At 29.3% G+C, this 19662-nt stretch overlaps 1 protein-coding gene across 1 annotated transcript in view; it reads left to right on the top strand.

The window, feature by feature from the left end:
* The first annotated feature begins 1184 nt into the window (after positions 1-1184).
* LOC129945626 (glutamine synthetase 2 cytoplasmic) overlaps positions 1185-19662 on the top strand; it is a 33367-nt gene continuing 14889 nt past the window's right edge. Inside the window, exons 1-2 of the mRNA XM_056055467.1 lie at positions 1185-1359; positions 1717-1897. Of these exons, the coding sequence (XP_055911442.1) occupies positions 1717-1897 (181 nt within the window). The 5' untranslated portion in view covers positions 1185-1359. The remainder of the gene's footprint in view (positions 1360-1716; positions 1898-19662) is intronic.

The following is a 19662-nucleotide window of genomic DNA, read 5'->3' as shown; positions in this document are numbered from 1 at the left end:
CTATTGCTGCTTAAAGTGCAACAACTTGTGCCTACCCCGGTGCTTGCTCGAAATCATTTTTATAACACTCCTTCATCTTAAAGCTAAATTCGTGGTCATAACATACAATTATATGAGTCTTATTCCTTCTTTACACGTCAAAAAAACACCTTCCATGATATCTTATCCTACATATGCAAATCTAAAAATTTCAACAAATTTATAAAGCCACCGATAAAATTTATCATGAAAAGATTGATATCATAAATCAGACTTCAAGGATGAATGCTGGAGTGAAACTTGGTCTACCGCCAAACTTACAAAAATAGTAATTTAAGCACATTCAACGCAATGTAAGAGAATTAAGGAAATGCATGTATACTTACATGGAATTAATGTAGTAATTCCTAAATGAAATATTTTTCAGTAATTTATTTTTGTCTTATTTCTTCTTTTGAGTATCCCACTGTCAGAGTTCCTCCCCTATCGAATTCAACATAATAGTTAAATAAGATAAACTATTCACTTATTTGGCCAAATTGATAAAGCTAAACTATACTCTCCATTCAAATACACGCAATCCAATTAAATACTATTATAAAAATACATATTATAATTCTAAATGTGGGATCATTATATTTAAAAAAAAAAATATTCTCCCCATTTTAATGGAGGAATGTATAAGCGTTATAAACAGTTAAGCAAGGGAGAACGCTACAATTTTTGTTCCTAATTATTATTATTCTTTATATTTAAATTTAAACTAAAAAAAGCTCAATCTCTCACACGTCATAGGGTGGTACGTAAAATATTAACTTTCGATTCGTTAGATACTTTGCATCCGTGAAGTTGATTCTGATTGTTGAGAGAATTCAATTTATCCGTTCGTTCATTCGAGTTACGAGAATATAAACACCCTTCCACTACCACCCACCCCTTATAGTTGCTCACTGCTCTCGAATCTACATCCATGCGATTCGCGATCGAGGAACGACCGACGACATCCACAACGACAACGACGCCGACGACAAGTTGTGGCAGTGAACGAAAAGTGAACAAAATTCAAGTGTATGACCACTGTTACGATGATGAGCGGGGGCGGGGTGGGTGAGCAGTGAGACGCAAGGCAGCAAGTGTGAGAATACCACTTCGAATAATTCAAAATCTGCGGCGCGCGCGTTGTTATAAATGGGCCTGGAATCAGTCGCTCGGAGTTAGTTGCGATTAAGTCGCTTTCTGTGAATAACAATTTATACTTTTTTCCGTTAAATTTTTCGTGAACTTTAAAAGTTGATCGTCTTGGTCGATTCAGTCGCGTCGTCGTCGCCTTTATATTCATTCGTGTTTTTTGAGTGTTCCAAAACAAAGAAAAAATAAAAGGTCAGTCAGCTGACGAAATTTATGAAAATTATTACACCAAACAAAAAACAACAACAAAATCTTTGTTTTCATTTTGAATTAAATTTTCCCTTTTTTCCATCAACTTCCTCTTGATTTAAAAAAAGAAAAATAAAAAAAGTGAGAGTGGAAATTGAAAATAAATAATAACATGTTTATCTATTGAGAACGCATATAATTTTGTTTTTATTTATTTAAACATAAAAATGTACTGTGCATGGAAAAATTATTTTAAATCGTTATTCTTTTGTTGTTTAAAACTACTCCTACACTGTCACTACATATATACTGCCTTTTAACTAAGTGTATCTTTTCTATTTCTTGGCTATTTTCTTACAGATGTCCAAGATCTTAGAAGATTCACCAAATGCCCACATTGACAAGAGCATCTTGCAACGTTACATTGACTTGCCAGTTAAAGAGAATATCGTTCAAGCCACATACGTTTGGATTGATGGCACAGGCCAAGATTTAAGATGCAAAGACAGAACTTTGGATTTTATTCCAACAAGCCCTAAAGGTAAGTTCTTGTCTTAAATGTTTAGTTTTATTTTGCTATCCAAGTGAAGGTCCTTGAGATAAAAGTGACAGGTACTGATTATAGCGCTCCGCTGGCACTGGGCAAATGAATAAGTGAATTGATGTTTGTGTTATCGTGTTTTGTTTCTTATCAAACAACTAAAACTAAAAAAAGAACCATGAAAATTATTTGACCTCGAGATTTTGACTGTAAATGGATCGTAAAACTGAAAAAGTGTGGGCGTGGAATTATTGTGAATTTTTATTGTTTTTTTCTTTATAAAAGAATAATAAAAAAATAAACACAAGTGTTGAAATATTCAATTTTATAAAAGAATGACAAGGGATTCAATTTGAATTAGTTTGATTAGGAACACAATTTGAAGTTAAATTTATTTTGCTAACATATTTTATTTCTCATGTGAAATACATTTTTTTTTAATTAATCGAAATTCCAATCAACATATTGACAAAATAACAACACACAAAATATTTTAGATTTCGTGTGATATTTTTTATATGATGTTGACACATCGAATAAACAACAACAACAATAATTAAAAAGCGTAGATTAATTACATAATGGTGAATTTGAAATTGTGTCAGGTATTAATGGGATTTTCCGTTGGAAGAAAGGCAAACAAATTATTTATTTTTTATTTGAATCTGACAAAAAATGATTTTGACCATTTCTGTTTTTCCTTTGATATTGTAGATTTTTCATCTATCTGTCGGAATAATAATAGCACTTATAATTATTGTTAGCTTTTAGTTTTGAAATGTTTTAAAATTTTGTTTTGTTATGAAAATTGTGTTCTGTGCAAATGAAAGAAAATAATTTCAAATTAAAAACGACAGAAGTTTAAACTGATTTTCTATTCATAATAAAGGTAGTTTAAAGTCGTAATAAATGGAAAATTGATACATTTGGAGTTTAAATAATTTAATAAAAATAATCATTTTGTATATTTTTGTCCTCGTTGGGAATAAGAAGTTTATATAAAAACGAACATACTTTCAATTCTTCGAAGTTCTTATTTCAAAATTTAACTTTTTTTTAAAACAAATATTTGTTAACAATTTTTTTCATCTAAGCTTTGTAAAGGGGAAACCATCGCCGCCTTTTTGATTATTTTAAGGGTTTTTTGACTTTTAGAATTAATAATCGAATTTTAAGTAATTACTAACAGTAAAAAATTAGCATACTTTATTTAATGCCGATACAAATAATTAAAAACTTTTATTTTTTTAACTCTCATTGGTTTGAGTGCTTTTAAAATATAGAAACTTGTGAGTTTTATCAAATCAAAAATGCTTTGTCCAAAAACACGTTTTTTTGATTTTTATTACTTAACCCTTGTGGATTCGACTTTCGTTTTACGAATAATGTATAAATAAGTACAAAGAATATATTTTTGTTTTTAAAAATCACGTCTGAAAAATAAGGCAATATTATTTTCCGCTGTGTATAAATATACGACTTTTAATACGGTGATTGACTTCTCCTTTTGTGCTATTTTTGTTTTTGACCTTTTAAAGCTATATTAAAAAATAATTTTCATTTAATGTTCTTACGTACTCGTACGTATGAATGTTTATAAATTTAAATCAATGAAACAAAAATTATTTAAACTTCTTCCCACATCATACATCATAAGATCTTAATTCAAAAAAAGATATCCTACTATGGTTAATTAGGGCTATTTATATATATACATAATATGCTTAAAAATGAACACTAAATGAACATAATTCAATATACGTATTTTCCCGAATGAAAATATCTTCAAACGAAGTAATTAAGTATTATTAAAATTTATTAAAAAAATATGTTTGGCCTTTTTTTTGGAATAATGATGAAATCAATTTAATTGCTTCTATTCAACAATTTGTTTATGTTCTATTTCAAGCTATTAAGAACTTCAAAAATTGTTTTTTTGTTTGTTGGAGTAATTTTTTTTTTTAAATTAATTTCTTTTGAACATTTACTTTAATCTAGAATAGTTTCAGTGCAACTTTTTATGAGAACCTAATGACAATGATCGAGTGTGACTAAAATAATTGAAATGGGCTCAGAATTAAAGTTGACTAAGTTGATTAAAAATCTTAGATGTATTTGAACTTTGAGGCCCATTAAAATGAACTAGTTCTTACTTTCCAAACAAACGATACATGACAGTAGATACATATGCATAAAAATAAGACAGTAATACTCTTGAAATTGACAGAAATAGAACCTATAGAGCTGATACCAAGAGCTCTGTAAAACAAAATGGCTGTAAGAAAACTGAGGGAACATTAACAACGGATATGCGAAATAAATGCAAATCAGAGCAAAGTTATTATTTAAAAAGAGGTTGGGATGCGACCCACACTGATAACTTCTCATCCCGTCTGTCGATTTGTCTTGCTTAAAAGTTTGTCTATATGTACTCGTATCAATTTTTACCAAATTTGGTAATTGTAGATTTTATTTTTTATGAAAAAACGGACTGTTGGATTTTTATATAAAAATTACTGATTATCGAAAACAATATTTTCTGTAAAATAAAATAAGTTTCAAGCTCATATTTTTAAGTTTTGAAAAGCTATTTGAGTCGAAAGTACATTTTTACGAAGTTTTAGTATTGTTTTTTTTTAGAGTTTTATTTTTTTGTATTAAAAAAGCTGTCAATTCGATTTTTCAAAAATTTTACCAAATGTTGAAAACAATATTTCTTATGAGATAAAATTACTTTGAAGCCAATATTTAAAATTTTTGAAAAGATATTTGAGTCGAAAATCAATTTTTACCAACTTTTATAAATTTTTTTTTAGGTTTTTATTTTATGTAAAAAAGCTGTCAATTCGATTTTTCTCAACATTTTTCAAAATGTTGAAAACAATATTTCTTATAAGATGAAATAAGATTAAAGCCCAAATTTCAAGTTTTTGAAAAGATATTTGAATCGATATTCAATTTTTACGAACTTTGAGTAATGTTTTTTTTAGATTTTTATTTTTTATAAAAAAAACTGTCAAAAACTTTATTCTTCGTTGCACAAAATTGTTTAAGAGATGAAATCATATTTCAGTCGTAAAATTTTGGAGGTGACAAATTTTTTTTTTCAGTTTTATTGATTGAAAAAATCAATATAACGTTTTTTTATACCTGTTTGGTATCACATTACAATATATTATATAAAATTTAATTCAAGTCTCTAGCGGTTTTGGTTCGTAAGATATTTAGGGTTAACCAAAATGTTCACCTTTTTTTCAAACTGCTATGGTAAAAAAACCACCCACGCAATTTTCTTGAGAGCCCTTTCTGCATCTTTCTGCCTTATTATCTGTATAACAATATTTATTTGAAGTCGATATCTCTTCTGGTTCTTGAGCTATGGACGACGAAAAAACGTCGCGAACGTACGGACGTACGGACGTACGGACGTACAAACGTACGTACACACGCACGCAAAGAAATCTTTCTAAAAATCTTTTATTTCGACTCTAGGGACCTTGAAACGTCGAGAAATGTCAAAATTTTCAATTTTCAAATAGGACCCATTACAATAACTTCCTATGGGAAGTTAAACAAAAGTACAGTAACTTAGCCACCTACAATTGATAAAAGTTCTGTTTTTTGTTTCCTATATTAGCAAGCCTTGTTTTTTAACCTTCTTAACAAAAAAATTCTTATCAATTTTTGGTGACTAAGTTAACGTTTTCTATCCGATATTTTTGATGATCAAGATCAATTTTGTAGATTTTTATATTTGACCAAATCTAAATCCTTTATATTAAAAACAGAAAAAATAACTGACAGCTGTCATTTAAAGTAGATGTTACATTTTTCACTTTATTTCGAGATGCCAAACCATCAAAGACACGGATAATAAAATTCAATCTGAATGTGGAACCACTACTTGCAGATATACAATATCAAAAACCAGTTCATTAATGTCATCAAATTGGGGCCTATAAAGTGTGGCAGGAAAAATTAAGGTTTTTCTTTGAGTTACGCGGGTTTTGTCCAATAAAAATGTTTTATTAGGACTTATTTTAAATGTTTTGAATGGAACAAATCGATTCATTCATTTCTATGAAGTATAAATAATATATTTCAACTAAATAACATCTTATTTTATTTCGTGCCAAAAATTTTTAATAAATATTTAATTATTTTACTTAATCATTTTGTTCTGACATTTTCCTGCAGAACGGAAACAGAAATAAAATGACTGCAGGTTTGATCGCATTTCAGCTGTCAGACAGATTTTTTAAACAGAGTTACCGACTGCATAGTAATGCAGTGTACTTACATTTATGGACGCAGATCTTGCATTTCTACTGTCTTTTTACATTAATGAACTTACTCAAAATTCAAATCTTTGATTGTAATTTGAATTTATCAAGCTAAGATTTCAATATTCTTTTTTGTCACTTTCAATTTTGACAACCTGCAAAATACGCCGGAGGAGTTGCAGATTTTTTTTGTATTCAAGTATTTCTTAAAAAAGACATTTGAAGATCTCATCTGTGCGCGTTTGTAGACTTTTCTAAAATTATACCAACACATTAATAACAATATTTGGTGTGAGATACAGAGAATTTAAGTCAATATCTTTCTACGTACATACTTATAATAATCAAGACAAAAATAGTATTAATCACTTTTTTGTTGTTTGTGTAGATTTCTCATGTTTTTTACAATAAGTTGTTGAAATTAACTAAACTAAATATCTTTATTTCTGTTTTTGTTTTTTTAGTAGAAAATGTTACTAATATTTTTTGAAAGTTATATTAAAAAACATACAGATTGAATCTTTTTAAGGCCATGATCTTACTATAAAAATAAAATTTAGCACAAAATGAAATCTTTTTAAAGTCAATACCCGTGTTTTGTTGGAAAATCTTTCCATAGTATAGTAGGATTTTACAAGAATAACAAAAACAATATCCATAGTATGAATAACAGCGATAAAAGTTAGAGTAGAATCTTACTACGGATGGGTTTTTGACATTTAGGTATACGAGTCTTATGTAATTTCGTTCTCAAATGTTGGTACGATTGATAATGCAATTGTACCTTAATGGCTGTGTTCGTTGAGTAGTTGTGCATTTGGAATCATGTGTGTTTTCTATTATGAAAAAAATCAATCTTTTACTGTTGATATTATGTAGTTTTATTAATGAAAATGGACTAACTGGGCTTATTTTGCATGAGAAAACAATAGAAAAGATAATAAAGTTTTGCTATGTTTCCCCCAAAGGTTTATCTTAGATACTCGTAAATCTTTTTGGTGTTTCCATCGCACAAGAAGATTTAAAAATGATTACGTTTGACAGCACTTTCAAAAATGCAAATGGTGTTTCGATGTTCCTTATGAAGTGTAAGTAAGATAGTTTGATTAGTGTTAAACAATGAAGAACTGATTAGTTTAGCACCATATAAGAATATGCTTCCTTTTACTATTTTTTGCACACAAACATCCAAATAAACAGACCATAATGCATTATCTATTAAACCAACTCCTCCACACAGGTTTTTCTTCTCAAATTTTGACTTGACTCCGATCTCCGACGGAATTCGAGTTAAATCAAGCTCATTTGAACTCGATTCAGGTATATAAAGAATTGATTTGATCTTCAAGCTCGCTTAAACTCCACATGTTAATGTAGTAGTCTACGAACGATTCCCCTCCTTGAAGCAACTGTTAAATGATTTTTTTTATAGGATCTCAATTACCAGATGTTTTCTTACCATTTCTTCTTGAAAATTGTCCATTTTATTAGTTTTAGTTAGTTTTTTTGCTAAGTTAATTTCAACATTTGATTTCACAAATTTGTCTTCTATTTGTGTGTTTTTTTGTATTATTATTCTGACAGATCTTCTTTCAGTTGTACTAATTTTTAAATACAAAAATCTGGCTACTGCGGATCGTTTTTTTGGCAATTTCTCACTGTACTATGTATGGAATACCAAAAAAACGCACTTAATACCTTTATTCATTTATTCACGTGATATCGAGAATCAAACATCAATTTTAAGCAATTTTATGTAGTATTTTCGTAGATTTTAATTTGTAGTTTAACAAATTTAACCGAGTATTGAAAGCAACATTTTTTAACAGTTGACATTTGTTTGGAGATATTTGAGTCGAAAATCAATTTCTACCAACTTTTAATAATATTTCCTTATTTATTTTTGAATAATAACTGTCAATTCAACTTTTCTCAAAAGTCTTTGACTTAGATTCCAGGTAGTTTGAAACGTCGAGAAATGTCAAAATTTTCAATTCGACAAATTGGATCGATTAGAATAAATTAATATTGGAAGTTGTTACAAAGACTTTTTCCAGTAACACATACATAATTAAAATGAATGTTTTTTAATATTGACAGAAATCCGAAAAGCCAGTGACTAAAGAAACTCCTTAAAAAATAAGGTCTTCAGCAGTTCAAAGTTGGACACCGCATTGTTTATAAAATAAAGTTTATTTCAAAGCGATAGATCAGCCCAACATAATTTGTAAAACGAATCAGTTTATTTTCAAACTGGTTATAATTCTACTCCTATCTTCAAGCTAAATCCTAAACAACTTTATCTATTGCATCATCATAATTATCAAAGAAAAAAAAATATAATAAGTCTATAGTCATAATTTATAAAGAAACACGATAATTTATCTACACCTTCTTCATTATTGTTGTTCATGTAATAAAAGATACATTAAGTATATAAAAAAAAATCACCAAGTTCAAGGACTCTTGATTAATTATAGGTACCGCATTATATACAATACCTAGTACCATAAACAAAGTTGTTGTTGTTGTTATGGGAATTTTTGTTTTTGTTTTTCATTTGTTTTGGTAATGTGTCGAATAAAAAATAAAAACAATGTAGTTTTTTGTTCATGGTTTTATTTTAGCATTTTGTTTGTAAACTTCAATCAAAACAAACGCAAAAAAAGCGGTCTTCGAAAATGACTCATATGAAGGTGTTTTTTTTTTTATTATTTTCTATTTTGAATTCTACTCAAGACCGTGTAGGTATATAGGAAAAAATAACTTTGTTTACAATACTGTGAATACTAAAAAAAAACTAATAATAATCGCGAAACAAACATTTGGTTTGAATTGGATACATTTGTTTTATTAAATGGAAATATAAAAATTATTTTAATTCAATTTAGGAAGACTTATGTCATGATGAATTTACATACCTATAAGTGCATAAAAATTATTTTTCAAATAGGTAGACAAAAAAAGGACAACTTATATCAGTTCTAAAGTATTTCATTCCCTAAAAAAAATACCTTCGCTAACCGTAAGGCTTGATTTTAAAAATATTATAAAAACATATGAAAATTAAGATAGTAAATATTTTTAAAATCAAATCAGGTAACACTATTTATTTCTACTTTAGTTTTTCCTTTTGTATTAGACATTCCATATTTGTTACTATACAATACATACCGTTTTGTAAACTAATCGTTTATGCAATTAAAAACCACCTGTGTGTTTGCTTTTTGCGTTGAAGTTACAGCTTGGTTAGATTACAATTGAATAATGACATTTTTATTGAAATCATAGTTGCCAATTGTGTTTTTCCAAAAAATAAAAATTCAATGTTAAGCAAGTAATAAATCGGTTAGATGAATTTTTTGAACAGCTAGCTGTTTTTGAAGCTTCATAAGTAAATTGAAGTTGTTCAAACATCCTAATAATTATAGCTAACAAGATCTTGTCGTTCCTTGTGAAAAATATTGACTATACCACATCGATTCAAGACCTTAAAATGTCATTCTTAAAGTTATCGAGGACATCCAACCGCAAATGTGCAAATTGCTCATAACAAATATATGTTTTTTAATTATCAAAATGAAACATCTTATTGGGAAAATTGGAATTTTTAACACATTAGGTCCGTTCGCGTACCCTCCTAAAACAGTCCACCTTTACAAATAAATACGAAATTTTACCAAATCCTGTTCGCGTACTAAAAAACTTCGTAGTTTTTCGTAGAATAGAGCGCTAACGAGAGAGTAAAAATTTCCCCAACCCACGAATTTCAGCCCAAGAAATTTCTTTGGGCTGATTTGTGAAAAGTGTCAAATTTGATAAAAATTCAAATAAATTGCTCGCTTTTGCTGTCAGTTATAAAATTTAAAAACAAATTTTCAAAGAACATCAACGAGACAGTAATATTGTGTGAAAAATGTGTTGTTTTCCCGTTCGCTTACTTTTTTGTAGTTTTTTTTTTTTTTGTGCCAAAATTTTACCCCCACTCTTTGAAATATCTCTTTTTACTAATTTTACTGCAGAAAGTACGCGAACGGACCTATTATTTACACTATAAATTTTGTGTTCTAAACTAATTTAAGAGCTTAAATTGACCTTTGGATATGCTAGACATCTTTTAAAAAATAAAAAAAATCAATTTGAATCTCAAGAATGAATCGGAAGCTTGCTAAAATTAGAACTCTTTATAAGATAATGTCATTTGTCAAAACGTTATTCATGCCTTTTACCGATGTCGCCTCGTTTTTTCGATAACTCTCGTTTTCTCTGTCGTGTCGTTTTTTAAGTACCATTTCATAAGTTCTTCGACGCGAAGAATTTGTAGCAGATTTTTAAACGATGCTAAAGTAACAAACATCTGTCAAAATGAAATTAAAATCAAAATCATAGAGGAAATATAATATAATAATAATATACAATAATAATAATAATGATAATAATAATATAATATATTTCCTCTATGGTCTAAATACAAATCATTGTTCAATGTTTAACAAATGCGGTTTTATTTAACTTTTGGTAAATAAATAAGTAATTAAAATGATAAATGTAGAAATGTATTACAAAACAAGTAGCAAAAATGATGATGATGAAGAAGGTGGAGTGATAAGTTTTGAAAAAGCACAATCAATTATAAAAAGAACGCAGGCTCTTCAGTTTCATGTGGCTGTTCCGGTTGTCGATGCTCCAATACTTTACCCTCCGATTCGACGAAGCCATCTACCATGTTCAAAACTTCTGCTTCTGAATAGGAAAAGGATGCGTATGCGTCTGCATCTGTAGCCTGAGTTCGTGTTGATGTATGAATGACCGGATGTAGTCGTCAAAGTATTTGGAAGTAAATTGGGCTGGGATACACCGTTTGGGTTTAACCACTGTTTGTATTTAAACAAATTTGCTACAGCATCTTCCAGCAGAGATAAAATTTGCGATTGGTTTGGACCTCCTCCAGTTTTTGAATTGATTTTTATATTCTTCTTCACTTTGAACTTAAAGTCGGCCCAAACCAAACATGAAAATATTTTTTACATTAATGAAATAAGCGATTCAAACCTTTTGCCAACCATCTCCATCTCTTACTGGAGGACACTTGCTGTTCAGATGTTCAGCTATGGAATTTCCTTTTTATTAAAAATATTTAACAAGGAAACTTACAGTTTTGCGGACAGTTCCATTTCGTTGTGAGCAAATTTCCAAACGAGAGATACCGTCGTTTTTTCATTGTTGTCATTTCCTTTCGTCTTGCAAAATGCTGAATGAAAGCGTTCAACACACTTGACGTTTACACACGACAACAAAACGAGCGACAGATTGTGGCGTGTCGTATATTTTGATGTCGTTTAGGACATCGGTAATAGGGGTGATTATGGTAATCTGTCAAAAATCTCTTTCCTTTGATTTCCAATGCAGATTTGAATTTTTCAGCAACTACATATTCTTTACTTACATTACACTTTATAACAGAATAGTTTATAGCTGTCAGATTTCCTTCAAACATTTATTTTTTTATCGCGCATGGAACACTTTTGAAATTTTTTTTTTGTCATTGTCCTGTATGCGTCAATAAATATGGTAGAGCTGTCAAATTCCCAGCCTTTCTTAAACATATTAATACAATACCTGCAGATTTAGTGTTAAATCAAAAATAAATTGATTTATTTCGACCACATTTGCGTTTTTACAGATCGAGATCAAAAATAATTGGACTTATTTTACCTATGGAAAACCTTATTTGACTCAAATGATCATACCTATTCACAAACCTTATGGACAAAATTGTCAATCAACTTTAAGATAGAAATCTAAACAACAATCATAGAGAGCAAAGTTTGATGTAATCTTCTTTTGACGTTTCACGTCTTCGTCTTTCGTCCCATTGTTGAAGTGTCAACAAAGCATTGTAAATTGTTTGCCTGTTCAAAGGCTTTTTTTATCTTAAACATTATTTACGCAGTCATAATCCTTTTAATTCTAATTACTTGTTTGGACATCAAAAATCTTCTACTTACCAAATTGACTCAAATATGAACGCATTTAAGCTTTTAAATTTATATTGCTTTAACTATTAACTTAACTACGTAGTTGACAAGAATGCCAACATTTCAATTATATTCAAACAACTTTAAAGGCAATTTATAAATCTACTTTTTTTATATATACGAGGGATAAAAGTTAACCGTGTCTTAAATTTCTATATACCTTCCACACTACCACCTACCTTATGTACAAAATTATAATTATGGTTTATTTTTATTTCAAGTTGAATTATAAAACAAGTAACACAACTTCAACAACACATCACAAGTTTAATAAATATCTATATAATCGTATGTATATTCATCTTAATGCTTATGATAAGTTATATTTATAGTTAGTTTTCCTAAAAATTACGAAAACTGTCCATAAGTAGACCTGTCTTTTGAGAGACTTGTGTGGATTATCAAGTTATAGTTGTAGGTTGTAGGAGCGAATACTAATGATTGGTCATTTTAATTAATTGCATGCTTAAAGGTATATTTATAATAAATGTATTTTAATTTTATTTAAAAGCTCGAAGGCTTGTCAAAAATTAAAATATACGCCACACGTGAATTTTTGTTTTCAATACAAATGCTGGTGGATGAGTTGGTGTTTAATTTATTTGTATTTATTTTTTAAGGCAAAACTTATGTATATAATATTTCCCAAAGCGTGTGAATGGAGTTACCATTAATCATTTTTATGTCATCATATTTTTGACATTTAAAAGAGGCTTAAAGTCTCCAACTTAAAGTAGGGAATTTCATTTTGTTTTAAATTCTTCGAAGTTTTAAATGTCTTTAACAAATTAAAACTGTTTTGAGATACTGTCAGTTTGACAGATAGTGCCGGATATTTGGCTGATTGCATAAAACGAACTTAAAAGTAAGATACCTTTGACTAAAAGAATATCTTACATGCAAAATTGCTTTTGAATCTCATTGAATTTGACATCGTTTTTCTATCGTTTATCAGAAGAAAGTATAGAATTGTTCACTTTGATGAAACTGACATTTCTTAAGTTTGGTTTTGACAGTTCATATTGACATGACCAAGTGAGATTAAGTGCGTTTTTTGGTATTCCATATTTAGTACAGTGAGAAATTGCCAAAAAAACGATCCGCAGTAGCCAGATTTTTGTATTGAAAAGTTGGTACAACTGAAAGAAGATCTGTCAGAATAATAATAAAAAAAACACACAAATAGAAGAAAGTTTTGTAAAAATCAAATTGTTAAAATTAATTTAGCAAACCAAACTAACTAAAACTAAAAAATTGACAATTTTTGATAAGAAATAGTAAGAAAAAATCTGGAAATAAAAATAAATAAATAAATTGGGTGGCGCAGCAGTCCGTTGAGAACTAGGGCCTAGTGACTTACAACTCTCAACCATTCCTGTGTGCTAGTATTGCTGTCAGGAATGGAGGGGACCTACAGTTTAAATGCCGAATCCGAACGGGTAATTTGAAAAGGATCTTTTTCATGACAAGAGTTACTCTTGGAGAATTTGACTTTAGATGGCATAGGCAGGGATCGAACCCAAGACCGCTGGCATGACAGTTCAACACACTAACCATCATGCCACTGGTACATCTGGAAATAGATATTCTATAAAAAAAGTTAATTTAACTATTGCAGCTTTGATATAAAATAAAAACTTCCAAAAGGGGGTTTGTTCGTAGATTACTACATTAACATGTTGTGTTGAAGTAAGCTTGAAGTTCGTCTCAATTCCTTATATGACTAAATCGAATTGAAATGAGCTTGATTTACTCGATTCCGGTCGGGGATCGGAGTCTATTCCTGCAAATTAAGCCCAGTAAGTCCATTTTCATTAACAAAACTAAATAATATCAACAGTAACAGATTGATTTTTTTTCGCCAATGGAAAACACATGATTCCAAATGCACAACTACTCAACAAACACAGCCATCGAGATACAAATTCAATGTCAATCGTACCAATATTTGAGAACGAGATCACATAAGATCCATTCGAGACTCGTATAAATGTCAAAAACCCATCAGTAATAAGATTGTTGCTTTTTACTTTTTTAGTCGATATAAACGGTTGAAACTGTAAAACAAGCGTCTATATCTTACAATGCTTTTTAAACCTGCTCGAAGTGTTATTATAAGATTATAAATAATTGAACAGCAAACTTGACACACCTACTTAACTTGATAACTTAAAACAAAACTGATAACTACTTTACTCATATTATATGTGTCACGTTACAAAGCGTGCTCTGGCTTACAAAAATTAAAATGTTTATATTAGATTGCATGTACTATATATGTAAATTTGATCTTATTGTTTAAGTTACTTACATCAAACCTCATAACCACAACAACATTTTTTTTGCACAATAAACCGCATAACAATAATGATAATTCTTAATAACAACTTTTATTTACAATCCCATAACTAATATAACTACTACAGTAGTTGACACTGACATTAAAAGATACAAATTCATTCATAGAATAAGAATAAGAGCATCAGGCATCAGAGTATCTATTTCCCTTTTCAATTGACAACCGCGACGGTAGCAAACGTAAATCATTATATTATCACGTGTCATAATAATAACATATGTATGTTGATACACAATAAACAACTGACAGCTGCAACTTATATTTTTAGAGTTTTAATTTTATCTAATTCTTAGCACGAAAGCCTTGCACTTGAGCCCCGGAATAGAAAAGTGCCTTGACTGATGTGCAACTTGCATAAGCTGATTAGAATGACTATGTTGACACAAGCTTATTCATTTTGACATATAAATGTGATAATATCTACTCAATTCCTTTCGAGTATTATCATTTTTAGTTCTAAAGTAAAGTATAGGCAATATAAAATTTATTTAAGTGCAATAATTATAATAAATGGCTAAGCATTTTAAGCTTTTTGTCATAACGTCTGAAAATATCTCTCAAGTTCAAAACAATTATATTTATTATTTAAAAGCCCCAACTCGAGTTCTTGGTAACAACTTAGAGATGGAATTTATTCAATTAATTACTTTTACTTGAGAAAAGTGCAGACGGATTATTGGAAATTTAATTTAATTAAAAATGTAACCTTATTGGGCTTTGTTAATTAAATAACTTAAGTCAATGAGTGGATGTCACTTTGAGACATTGTCATTATCTTTTGAGTTTATGTGGACTGTGGATGTGGATTGTAATTAATTTTTATTTTTGATACAATTATGACATTTGATGTAGAAACGTCAAAGTTTATTTTAAATGGTTATCTGGGGGAACCATGTTGTTTAAAAATTAATGGCACTTTATTTATTTTTCACAATATTCTAGACATTGAGGATAATAATTTTTTAACTTAGGAGATCAAGAGACCAATCGAAAAAGGCATAGAATGACTCTGATGTTGACATTCAATTTGAACTTGGCATTAAGATAGTGTTGTCCTTTTTTTAATTATGCCTGAAGACTTAGAAACAAAAAGGACAATTTTCCCACAACTATGAAGTCGACCAACGGAAACCGTTAAAAGTTAAAATTTATATTTTTCTTTGACAGTAATCGACTTAAAATAAGAAAACCCAGATAAGTTTAAATTACTTAACTGCACAAAAAATCTGAAAGCTTTCCAAATTGTTCGACATTGTAGGGCCCGCAAATTACTAAATCCAGCTTCAAGAACTTGCGTTTAGAGAGATAAGTTTATTTATCATTGTTGTTATTTTTGTTTTGTCTGTCGACTGACATTTTAGTAGATAGGGACACTTGTTGAATCTTTATTATCTGCATATGGAACAAGCTTAGCAAGTGCACAGCAGCAACTTTTATAATTCAAAACAAAAACAAAACATACACAAATATTTTTATAAGCTACTTTTTAAGAGGAACTATGCCAGGAAATGATGATATGCTAGAAATAATTTACCTACTTTAAATAACGCATATATACATTTTTATACACTAGATATGTGTATATATGTATATTTTAATTTGAAGGTCATATGGGTTGCATGCTTGTTGAATTGTAATTTACTGTTTGCTTTTATTAATCATGTATAAGTACATAAGATAGTAACATAGTCACCCTATATATAGTGCAATATGGCGTCATTGACATGACATTTTATATGACGGTAATTTAATCGCTGTCAGACCTAGTCTTATAGTTTTTAGTGGCCATTTTAACTGAAGAGTTTTATTGTGCTAGATAAGATAGTTAAAATACGTCATGAAATTAATAGGCATTGTGTAGGATTTATAGATATGGCAATGTTAAAAATGTTCGATAAGTATATTTATTAAATTGTACTAGATTAATTTGCACAAAGTAAATACTTAATGCAAATAAAAAAAGACGTTTGTTTCGCCCATAAAGTTCAAGTAGTTTCAATTATTTTTAAGTTATGTTTACAAAAATGATTAGAGTTTTGTTTACAACTACTAAATTATATTAATAAATTACTAACGCAGCATAACTAAGTTATGTAGGTATAAGAATAAACTTCAAGTCATATTTTGCATTAAATCTGATTTAGAACTATTTTTTTATAATTTCAATCTACAGAAATATTATAAATAGGAAAGTTTTGTATTTTTGTATGTAACGAGTAAACTCAAAAAGAGTCTGGGATGCTACAAACTCTGATAACTTCCCATCCCGTCTGTCCATTTGTCTTGCTTAAAAGTTTGTCTAGATTTTATTTTTTATGAAAAAACGGACTGTTGGATTTTTATATAAAAATTACTGAATATCGAAAACAATATTTTCTGTTAAATGAAATAAGTTTGAAGCCAATATTTTTAATTTTTGAAAAGCTATTTGAGTCGAAAGTAAATTTTTAGCAAGTTTTAGCATTGTTTTTTTTTAGAGTTTTATTTTTTGTAAAAAAAAACTGTTAATTCGATTTTTCTCAAAATTTTCTGTGAAATAAAATAAGCTTGAAGTCAATATTTCAAAGTTTTGAAAAGATATTTGAGTCGAAAATCAATTTTTACGAACTATTATACATTTTTTTTAGGTTTTTATTTTTTGTAAAAAAAACTGTCAATTCGATTTTTCTCAAAACTTGTCCGAATGTTGAAAACAATATTTTTTATAAGTAAAAATTAGTAAGAAGCTATTATCTCAAATTTTTTAAAAGATATTTGAGTCGAAAGTCATTTTTTACCAACTTTTGTTCAAAAAAAAAACTGTCAATTCGATTTTTTACAAAATGTTACTGAATGTTGACAACAATATTTTTTGAAAGATAAAAGTAAATTAAAGCCAATATCTCAAAGTTTTGAAAAGATATTTGAGTCGAAAATCAATTTTTACCAACTTTTATAAATTTTTTTTTAGGTTTTTATTTTTTGTAAAAAAACTGTCAACTCGATTTTTCTCAAAATTTTATCAGATGTCAAAAACATTATTCTTCGTTGCACAAAATTGTTTTAGAGATGAAATCATATTTCATTCGTAAAATTTTGGAGTTGACAAATTTTTTTTTCAGTTTTATTGATTTATAAAAGAAAACCGTTATATTGATTTTTTACAAAAAATATACTTCTTTGACATCACGTTACAATATATGATATAAAATTTTATTCAAGTCTCCAGCGTTTTTGGTTCGTAAGATATTTAGAGTTAACCAACATTTTCACCTTTTTTTCAAACTGTTATGGTAGAAAAACCACCCACGCAATTTTCTTGAGAGCCCTTTCTTCATCTTTCTGCCTTATTATCTGTATAACAAAATTTATTTGAAGTCAATATCTCTTTTGGTTCTTGAGCTATGGAAGACGAAAAAAAACGTCGCGATTGAACGGACGTACAAACGTACCTACACACGCACGCACAGACATCTTTCTAAAAATCTTTTGTTTCGACTCTGGGGACCTTGAAACGTCGAGAAATGTCAAAATTTCCAATTTGACAAATCGAACCCATTACAATAACTTCCTATGGGAAGTTAAAAAGTATTGGACTGATTTTAATAATTCTTTTTCTATTGGAAAGCTTCATTATCACTGAGTGACATATTTAGTACTAGATTACTATAGAAATCTTTAGAAATTCCTATTAAAACCAACCGAAGGTGTAAAAAATTACCCATAAAATGTCTTTTATCGCATACGCTGCGAAGAGTATTGATGATAGGACAAACAAATGTTCGACAATATTATAGAATACAATATTTTAGAATCTTCAAAAGTCCCTTAGCAAGGAAATAAAAACAGCTACAATGTATCTTCTCTGAAGACTTGTAGCAACCATAAAATTCACAGTAGCTCTATGTAGCTCATATTATATGGAATTTCGATTTATTCGAGAAAATATGCGTCAAGACAAGGTGTAATGGTCATCTTCTGATGAGCCCAACCATTACATCGGGGCGAAACGCATATAAGAACACCTATGCTGGTTTATTTTTATTTTTATTTTTATTTTCATTTCATGATTTTAAAAATAAAAATGTCATTTTCATGATTTTAAATCATATTTATTAAAAATTATAGAATACGAGTTGTCAGAATTTATCAATTCAAATGTACCCAAGTAATGGCAGATCATAAATTAGCGGACGATGCTATAAATAAAAAAGTGTGTAAAATAAGATGGCACGGGTAAAACCTTTCTTGAGAATTTAGTATTGTCAAAAGTACGATTATCCGTTAGAAAAGCACTGCCAGTGACATCGTCAGGAATTGTTGGAACTCTATTAAATGAAGGGAAAAGGGCTCACTCTATGTTTAAATGACCGTTGTCTGTTTCTTAAAATCAAAAATCTGTATGTTCAATCCGTAAAAATGGTCCACTAGGAAAGCTCTTACAGGACACTTGGCTGATTATTTGGGATGTACCTATGCATCATGAGACATAGAGCTCATGTAGAAGCAGTAGACCGCACATTAAAAGATATAAGAAACTCATGCAATATAATGGGTGGCGTAACTTTTGTTTTCGCTGGAAACTTTCCCCAAACTCTAACAGTTGTAACAAAAGGTACACGTGCCGACGTTATTAAAGCGTGTCTCAAATCATTACCTTTGTGGTTTCAATTAAAACTCTCATAACCACAGAGGTAATTTCTCGGAAAATATACTTAAATTAGGAGATGGGAAATTTACAACTCTAATTGCAAACAGCTCCCAATTACTGTTAGATATTGAAATGGCGCAAACTGTTCACAGTCTAGAAATTCTTATAGGCACAATCTATCCCTACATAAACAATCTTAAAGTAAGAAATATACATTGGCTCTGTTCGAGAGCGATGTTGTCACCCAGAAACGACACACCGGGGGGGGGGGGTCATTCCGTAAAACGATAATCGCTAGGCGATAGCGTTTCGACGATAGTCTCACTTCACGTAAGACGATAATCGTCAAAGTGATATCGTCAAAACGATAGCTTTTGCACGATAGCCAAGTAGGTATCTTCTGCTATTAATTTCCATTGATAACTAAGCAAATTGAAGTATAAAAGTTTCGGTGT

The sequence above is a fragment of the Eupeodes corollae genome, chromosome 2, assembly GCF_945859685.1.
Source record: "Eupeodes corollae chromosome 2, idEupCoro1.1, whole genome shotgun sequence".
NCBI classification, from domain to species: domain Eukaryota; kingdom Metazoa; phylum Arthropoda; class Insecta; order Diptera; family Syrphidae; genus Eupeodes; species Eupeodes corollae.
This window is presented reverse-complemented; position numbering and strand designations above follow the sequence as displayed.